General features: G+C 55.8%; 2 protein-coding genes across 2 annotated transcripts in view; one reads left to right on the forward strand and one right to left on the reverse strand.

The window, feature by feature from the left end:
* The first annotated feature begins 54 nt into the window (after nt 1-54).
* Nucleotides 55-3,458, forward strand: Vps37d (VPS37D subunit of ESCRT-I). Its single transcript, XM_010619007.3, has 4 exons — nt 55-417; nt 1,004-1,175; nt 1,590-1,672; nt 2,228-3,458. The coding sequence occupies exons 1-4, from the start codon at nt 277-279 to the stop codon at nt 2,588-2,590; spliced, it is 759 nt and encodes a 252-aa protein (XP_010617309.1). The 5' UTR covers nt 55-276; the 3' UTR covers nt 2,591-3,458.
* A 3,841-nt stretch (nt 3,459-7,299) lies between these two features.
* Dnajc30 (DnaJ heat shock protein family (Hsp40) member C30) overlaps nt 7,300-8,854 on the reverse strand; it is a 2,049-nt gene continuing 494 nt past the window's right edge. Inside the window, exon 1 of the mRNA XM_010619009.3 lies at nt 7,300-8,854. This exon is cut by the window's right edge and continues 494 nt beyond it. Coding sequence (XP_010617311.1) covers nt 8,647-8,854 — 208 coding nt within the window. The 3' untranslated portion in view covers nt 7,300-8,646.

An 8,854-nucleotide genomic window follows, 5' to 3' on the forward strand; every position in this document is an offset into this window, starting at 1 on the left:
ACGTTCCCAGGGCCAGAAAGGGGAGGCGGCTTCCGGGGGCAGAAGTAGGGGCCTGCTTGACACCTGGGGGGCCGAGGGGCACATCTGCGCATTCTGGGGGCGCAGGGGGGCTTTGTGCCCGCCGCCGGGAGGGGAGCTGTGCCCCGTAGGCCACCATAGAGAAAGTTGCTCTTCCGCGGGAGATAGGCCTGGGCTGGGCGTCTTGGGGGGCAGAGGGGAAAGTGTGTGCGGGAGGGAGGCGGAGGAGGAGGGGCAGGAGCAGCCGACAGCGGACAGATGGAGGGGAGAGCCTTGTCCGGGCAGGAGCGAGGCTCGGCCCTCCAGAAACAGAGGGGTAGGCTTGTGGGGGGCCGAGGCTGCCTCCTGCAAGAGGAGGAGGGCAGGAAGCAGGTGCTGGAGCTCAGGGAGGAAAAGGGGGTGTGTATTGGCGGGGGTGTGGGATTCCACTGGAGGGCAGAGGAGGGGGTGCGGAGGGAAGACAGGGCCACCTGAAGGGGTGCCTGGAAGGGACAGGGGTGCAGACAGCACTCTGGAGAGTCACAACGGGCTGGTGGGAGGGTTCCCGGCACACACACCTGAGGAGGAAGCAGACAAAGGCCTGGAACTAGAGGGGAAGCTGTCCATGCATGGAAAATAGAGCAGAGGAGGGAGGGGACTCCTCGGGGACCTGAGCAGACATATTAATTGAAAAATTAAAAATTAACTAACATTGGTAGATGCCTTCGTAGTTTTGTTCACTTAAGTCTCGCTACAATCCCGTAAGGTAGGCGGTCTTTTAACTCACATTGTAGAAGAGGAAATTGAGGCCCAAGAGAGAGCTCAGGGCATAGCCTGGTCCTGGCCAACAGCGGTCCCTCCACCTGTTGGCCCACCACCCTGAGGGTAGGGGTTTTGCAGGTGTCTTTGGCTGGGCAAGTGGACATCATTGCCTAGGGTGCACCAGCACCCCAGGTGGCAGTGAGCTGAGCCCGGGCAGGGCCCTCTGAGCGCTTTTCTGCCCCAGTTCCAGGGCCTGCAGCTGGAGCGAGAGGCGTGCCTGGCCTCCAACTACGCACTGGCCAAGGAGAACCTGGCGCTGCGGCCCCGCCTGGAGATGGGCCGGGCTGCCTTGGCCATCAAGTACCAGGAGCTCCGAGAGGTGGCTGAGAACTGCGCCGACAAGCTACAGCGACTGGGTGAGGGACACTGGGGACTCCCACTGGGCTGGGGTGCAGTTGGCCTTAGCAGGTGCCAGACTCTGAAGTGGGGAGGGGCAAATCTGCTCCTGGGCAGACTTGAGGGACGTCACTCCTGGGAAATGGTGTGGGAAGGGGCACCGTGGGTGGGCAGGGTTGGGTGGAGAGATCATGGGGGCCCTGGGCCATGGGAGAAAGCAGGCCTGATACTCAGGTGTCCCCTTGGGGTGCTCTGGGAGTCAAAGGCCCTGCTTTCTCTTCTGCGGCTTTTGGAGGGGAGAGCACAAACTGGTCCCACGGGCCTCGTACAGATAGGGAAACTGAGGCTCCTGAGAAGGGAAGGGAAGTACAGAATCCCACAGTCAGAGCTGCTTGGCCGTCCTGCCTGTCACTCTGTCTCTCTGTGGCCCTCAGAGGACACCATGCATCGCTGGAGTCCCCACTGTGCACTGGGCTGGCTGCAGGCTGAGCTGGAAGAGGCTGAGCAGGAGGCTGAGGTGAGGGGAGAGATGGCTGGGCCTGGAGTCTGGAAGGGAAATCCACCCTGTCCTTCTCGAGGGATCACTGCATGGTGGCTGGGAGCTCCTTCCTCTGGAGAGCCCACTGAGAGCCCAGCATGGCTGTCCACACTTTGGTCAGCCCTGGACAGCAGGGCGTATGGTCCCCACCATGACTGCCCTGACTGTCCCAGGGTGGCAGAGGCTGGCCTGCAGACTCCGGGGCCCGCTTCTCCCTTGTGCTGGGTCAGAAGTGCAGCTCCCCACGCATTGAAGGGGTTGGGAAGAGGGGACCTGGGCCACGTTTAGGCATCTTGATGAGACTCTTGTGTGTTCCCACCTTGGGTCCTGCCTGCTTTCTGACCCAGCAGGCCTGGTGACAGTGCCCTTACTCTCTAAGTAAGAAGGACAGCAGCCCATGGTTGATCAGCCAGGCAGGGCAGGCCGGGCTGGAACTCGGGCCATGGGCCACGGTGGTCACGCAGGTAGGGACTCAGGTTGGGGGCGGGTCTCTGATCACCTCCTACCATACTCATCCTCTTCCTGCCCACCCAGGAACACATGGAGCAACTGCTGTTGGGCGAGCAGAGCCTGGAGGCCTTTCTGCCCGCCTTCCAGCGTGGCCGGGCACTGGCTCACCTGAGGCGGACCCAGGCTGAGAAATTGCAGGAGCTGCTGCGGCGCAGGGAGCGCTGTGCCCAGCCGGCCCCCACCACTGCCACTGATGCCCACAAACCCTTCCCAGCTGCAGCCGTCCTGCCCACTGGAGCTGCCGGGGGGCCCCCCGCCGTGCCCCGGAGCCTGCCACCCTTGGACTCCCGCCCAGTGCCCCCACTGAAGGGCTCCCCCGGGTGCCCCCTCGGCCCAGCACCTCTGCTGAGCCCCCGGCCCTCTCAGCCAGAGCCCCCCCACCGGTAGGATCCAGGGTGCGGCCCCCCAGTGGGGGACCCCGACAAACTTGATTCAAGGCTCCTCCTCCTCCCCCACTGCCTGGGTAGGGGGAGGGGCAGGCCCCTCCCCTTGGCCTCAGGCAGGCCCTGGCCCTGGAGGCTGAGCTGGGGAGGAGGTCACCTGGAGGAGGCCCTGAGAGGCCCGGGGGTGGGTGGGCAGGGTGTTGGGCCCTGGCACTGAGGAACCTCTGCCTTTGTCTCCCCGGCTGGGGCTCCAGGGCGATGGGCCCGCCTCAGCAAGAACTTTATCACCATGGGGCCTGGGAAGGTGCCCACTTCCCTGGGGGCTCCGCCCAGGGTGCCTGTCGCACCCCGCTGCTCCACTGGGCTCGCACAATGCCAAGGCTGATAGGAACGTTTTCCATCATGTCCTTAACCTACCTTTCCCCCAGCTCTGGAGCCACCACCTAGGAGCCAGGCGGCTAGGCCCCAGCTGGGGGGCCAAGGACACCATGGCTCCGGGGCTGCTACGGGGCCCTCTCTTGCTCCAGCCCCTGGGGCAGGGTAGGCTGGGGGCATCTGACCTGCACAGGCAAGAGTGGGCCATCCAGGAAAGACCATTCTGTATTTTTCTGTCCCTGTCTCCTTAGAATGGAACCTTTTTGAGGGCAGGTCCTTGTCTTTGTATGTTCTGTCCCCAGCCCCACCTCCTAGGGGCCGTCAATAAATGTGATGATGAGGATGATGCTGCCCGTCTCCTCTCTGCCCCTCCATCAGCCTCCACCGCAGCTCCCCAGCTTCCCACTCTTGAGAGGCCCTTCTTTCCTTGGTCCACCTGTCCTGCAGGTTCTGTACCGCTGCTGCCTCTTGAGAAGCCTCTTTGGATTACAGGACAGAAGGCTTTCCCTAAACCTTACCTCACAGCGCTTCTGGCCAGAAGCCTGCTCTCCACCACCTGTCTCCAAGGCTTTACCTGTCCACACCTTCTTTCCCAGTGTTGCCTGTATCACCATGCCACCCGGTTCCCCTCCGGTCTGCCACAGGACTGCCCCCGCTGGACGGGTCTGTGGGGCTGGGGGACCTGTCCTCAGCTTGCTGGGTGTTCAGCTTGCTGATGAGTGTGGAGCAAGAAGGGCCAGCAGGATGTGCTTAGGTCAGGTTTGAGGAGCACAGTTTGGCAGGGAGATTTGCAAATCGCTGGAGCAGCCCACCAGGCTAGTGCGGTCTCGGTGTGTGAGCAGAGCCTGGGGGGTGCTGACAGGATCTCTAGAGGCTTGGGCAGCAGCTGAAGGGACTGGTTTGTGTGAGCTTTGGAATCCTCGATCTGTACTTGTCCTAAGATGGCACAGTTAAAGCACCGAGAGTCTACTTCACTTGAGAACCTACCTGCCCTCCTCATTGCACTAGGGGATGCAGTGTGACTCTTGAGAAGACAGAGGTCTCCTCTTCCTGGTCTGAGCTTCAAGATTTTAGTCGGTAACCACAGGGAGGAAAGAGGCTGAAGTTGTGCCTGTCTGAGCTTTTCTCTACCATGATGTGGATAGTGGCATCCAGAAAGGAAGGCTCAAGTCCAGGACCCCAGGGCAGGTAAGCAGAGAAAGGCAAGACCGCAATAAGAGAGACTGGGAACTGGATGGGGTCCTTCAGAAGGCCTCCCCACATACCTCATCTTCCACAAAGGCCTGCGTGGCTCAGCCTGAGCAAGAGCTGAGGCTGGTGGGGACAGCATGGGCCTAGTTCCGGGGGACATAAAAAAAGGCTTGGAGTTGGCTGAAAAGCTTCCCAAAGCCCTTTGCTTGAAGGTGCATGGAATGTTCTGGAAGGTTTTGGATAGCCTGGGCCCTTCCTCCTGCCTAGACCCTGCTGCCAGGTTCTGAGGCCCCAGGAAACAATTCTGGCAATGATCCTCTGTGACAAGATAAAGTTGAGGGTGGACATGCAGGGCCCATGAGATAGGTCCTATGACAGGCCACTCGTGATTTTACAAACCTGAATGAAATCATCCCCAAATAATAAAACTCCTACCCCTTTTGAATTAAAAAGTTTTTGTCCCTCAAGAAAATGTTACATACACCTCTTTCTTGGGAATCACTAGCTTCTCCATGATTTCCTAAATTTCCCTCCTTGTTTTCCAAATACGAAACATGAAATATGCATCATTTTACCAAGCAAGGCTCACTGGGCTGAGCAGGCCTGAGCCAGTGTAGTGTGGTCCTTGCAAAGCCTGCCTGAGAGCCTGCCCTTGACCTCAAAGGCAAGAGAACCTAATGGTTTCCAAGAGAACAAGTTGGATGGATTTGCAGAACATGTTGCTGCAGGGCTGTCTCAATTTATACAAGGATTTTACACAAAAGCCTGGCTGGAGGAACTGGTGTTATGCTACCAAAGGACCTCTCAGACTTGCCTAAGCCCTTGCTTGCCCTTGCTGTAGGCCCCTCAAAAAAATGTTTCTTGGCCTACAATGAAAATAAGATTTATACTTGGGCCGGGGGTGTGGCTCTGTGGTAGCGTGCTTTCTAACCTGTGCAAGGACCTGGGCTCTGTCCCAGCACTGCCCTGCTGGCCTGAGGGTTTATACTCAGCGCATCTGTCACCAACTCAAATGCCCACAGGGGCCAGGAAGGTGACACAGAGGTGCTAAGCAGTTTCCACAAAGAAATGCTCCCAGATCAACTTTTTGGGAAGTGCATGGTCTTTGTTGGTTTTCACTTGATACACATGGGTAGAGAAATATTTTTCTGCTACTGGAAAATGGCACAAATGTGTGAATTAGGGTCCTTCCCATGTCACTGCTTCCAGCTGGTGGAAGTGCCACCACTGGGGAGCAATGTCTCATCTTTAGGGCGATGATGCTTTCCCCAAGGCAGTAAGGCAGTTACCTGATCTCAATGATGGCAGATTTTCCCATTTTTTGAGAAGTTGGCAATCTGTATTTTTCTGCAAAGTCTCCTGTGTTTTCAAAGTCAGTTAAAAAGTTGTTTTAGGACACTGTGCAGGTCAAACATTGGAGTTGGGTTGTGGCCCAGGCCCTGATCTGTCTGCTCTTGGTCCCACTGAAACAGGCCTGCATGTGTATGCTGCAGTCCCCTCCCAGGCAGGGCCAAGTGTGTGACTGCTGAAGGGACAAAGGCCGGATGGGGAGAGGCAGCCCATCTCAAGACTAGCAACAGGAACCAGCTTGGGGCAGGTCAGGAGGCAGTGATGGGGAGACTCTCATAGTGACACTGTGACCTCGGAACGAGAGATGGGGCACAGAGCTCCTGGTGTCAGTAAGGTCACAAGGTCCAGATTCCAAGCTCATCACGGCTTTAAACTATTTAGAGGGTCTCTCAGCTGTTCCACACACGGCCTCACCTGGACGGCAAACCAGTTCCAAGGGGTGAGCAGAGCAGGACAATGAGGCAGGCCTTTCCCGTGATCTTGCTCACAGGCAGGTGGCACTATGTGACTTCACCACCGGGACAACGAGATGACAGCGTTCAAGGGCCAGGATAGAACCCACTCTTCTTGTGTCCTTTCTCAGCCTGTTTTCTCAGGTCTGGTGACCTAGGAAGCCTAAAGGTTCCAGAGCCAAGCCCTTCCCATTTCCTAAAAGGGAGTGTTGTGGCCACTAACTCAGTGCCTCTCAGGGCCTCTTGGGTCACTCAAGACCCAGTAGACAACGCCTTGGCCTGAGAAAGGTGGTTCTCAATTGTCCTGGCTCATACTGGGGCCACGACAGAGGCCAGAGGTGCACCTATTGAATAACAGCCAGAAGCTCAAAAGGGAGCAAGCAGGAAGACATCCTGCTCTCTCACGACTGGGGTCCATGAGGGATCATTTTTACCCAGCATTCAATAAAGAAGCTGTGAGGGGACAACGCAGTTTGGCTCAGGAGGAACATCCTGATGAAGTCTGAAGAATATCACAATGGCAAGGGACATGCACCAGATTTCTTTCTGGTGGGCTGAGTCTTCCCCAGTTAGGGCCCTTGTCTGCTGCTCTTGCAGTCTTGGTACCTGCATTATTTCCCCACTTCATCAGAGTCTGGGGTACACTGTGTCCTCTTGCCCTTATCTGCCATTCCGGGTGGAGTTTTGCTTTGTAACCAAAGATGAAAAAGGACTCAGATCGGGAGCCTGTACCACTACCAGGGCACAGGAAACAGCCTCAGAAGACAGGTCTAATGTGTTTGGCTTAATTCACGTTCTTCTCACCAGAGCTACTAACAGGCAGAGAAAGGAAAGACCTGGACAATCTGTGAGGTGGGAGTTTGGGAGAAATGTTACCATGGAAACCAATGGGGTCTTTCAAAAAGCCTCCCACATCTCTCCCTTGCCGTGGAGTGCCTAGACTCAGTTTTAGGGAGGGCAGCTGAACTCAGGCACCCTATTTTCTGCCCAGTCACTACAAAGCCTGTGGCTAGAAGCTTACCCCACCTCTAAGGTGACAGAGAACCGAATGGTTTCCAAGGGTCCAAGCTGGACTAGATGTGGGTTTATCCTTTTTTTTTTTTTTTCCCCCTTCAGTACTGGGGATTGAAACCAGGGCCTCATACATGCATGCTAAATACTCTTCAGTTTTCAGGTCCAAGCTTGACTAGTGGTGGTTTTTTCTTTTTTTTTTTTTTTCCCCCTTCAGTACTGGGGATTGAAACCAGGGCCTCATACATGCATGCTAAATACTCTTCTACTAAGGTACACCCTCAGCCCTTTTAATTTTTTAAAATTTGAGACAAGATCTCACTAAGTTGCTCAGGTTGGTCCTGAACTTGTGATTCTCCTACCTCAGCCTTATAGTTGGAATTACAGACATGCACCACAGCCAGCTGGGTTTATCCCGATTTACACAGAAATCTTACACAAAACGTCAAAAGTAGCAATTGGTATTAATGTACCAAAACACCTTCCTGTTTTAGACACTAGTCTTGGGCCCACATCCTCACCATAGATCTCTAGCCAGGGTTTTCTTCTACAGCTTTACAGTGTGTGAACACCAGCACCTGCAATCTCAAAACTGACCCACTCCCCACCAGTGGTGAGTCAGAGTTAAGGGACTCTTGTAACTACTGTGGCTCTGACCAAGGGACTTGGACCAACTGCTCAGCATGAACAGGAAAATCCAAAAACAACCTTCAGCTAACTCCGCATAAGAAACCCAGTCTCCACACTGACCAGTAAGCCTCCTATCCTGTCCTTGGGGTAGTCCTGGGCACTCTGAACCCCCAAAGTTTCCCACAACTCTCAGCAGCCCTGTTTCAAGGATTTGGCAGGAGCAATGGCCACATTTCAGGACCCAAGTTCCAAGTCTATTTCAGAGGGGACTGACTGCATAGTTAGCAATGGACAGTAAAGGGGCATGTAGGTGACTGGCACTCTGTCCCAAGATGAACCTGGCACTAGCAGCATCCTGCTATAATCACTGTGGATTAGGACTATGGATAATATGCCAACGACAGACCTCAAGAAAGCAAATGACTTCTTTCTCTGCAGTCACAGCATAGAATTACTTCTCCAAGGTCACTCACTCCATAAACATGGACACAGGAGCAGTCCTTACACTTGATGACCCTGTTCACCCACTGCCAAGTGTTGCCAACAGAAGAGAGGTGTGGGGCAGCCCCTGGAGGAATGGCAAGCTTCCCACAGCCCACATTCTTACCCTGGCTCAGTCTTACAGTGACTTGGGGCAATGCACAGAAAGACTAGTCTCATACAACCCCAGAATTTTTCTTTTGGCAGCGAACACGGGCCATATTGCACGTTTCAAGGTTACAGAGGAACCCCCAGAATAAATGTGGGGCAGGAGAGGCAAATCTTGCTCAGGGCTTTATGATGAAGCCCAAGCAAGGGTGCGGAAAGTTGGCTACACGAAGGCAACAAAAGCAGGCACCCAAGAGGCTCCGGAGGGTTTCCCGGACTTCATCCTGGGGCCGCCTTCTATGGACCAAGGGGAAGGATGTGCAAGTCATCGGCTGGGCGGGCATGAGGGCACTGTCCCTTCGCACCCAGCAGAAGTAGGCTTTGAAGGCCAGTGGCTAGGGCTCTCAACAGAGGCCATATTCTTGGGGCTGGCTGGGGAGGCTCCCCTTCCCTCCTCTCTCCCCTACATGCGAAGGCCGATGGTGATGAAGATGAGAAGCAGCAGCAAAATGACAGTGGTGTCGCGGGTCTCCTCCCAGCTGAAGCCCTTCTTGGCCCGGTCCTCCTGCAGCTTGCGCAGGGCCTCCCGCCGGGCCCGCAGGCGCCGCTCGCGCTGCAGCTGCTCCCCATAGTGGGCCTGGTAGAAGGCATCGAAGTCGAACATGGTGCGG

This window comes from Fukomys damarensis, unplaced genomic scaffold (assembly GCF_012274545.1).
Source record: "Fukomys damarensis isolate Sample0158 unplaced genomic scaffold, DMR_v1.0_HiC HiC_scaffold_17, whole genome shotgun sequence".
NCBI lineage: Eukaryota > Metazoa > Chordata > Mammalia > Rodentia > Bathyergidae > Fukomys > Fukomys damarensis.

Bases quoted from the DNA above. Each gene is read 5' to 3' on its own strand.
- Vps37d (XM_010619007.3), top strand. From the start codon at position 277: ATGGAGGGGAGAGCCTTGTCCGGGCAGGAGCGAGGCTCGGCCCTCCAG. The intron at 1,176-1,589 runs GTGAGGGACACT...TGTGGCCCTCAG, and splicing joins CGACAAGCTACAGCGACTGG to AGGACACCATGCATCGCTGG. The intron at 1,673-2,227 runs GTGAGGGGAGAG...CTGCCCACCCAG, and splicing joins AGGCTGAGCAGGAGGCTGAG to GAACACATGGAGCAACTGCT.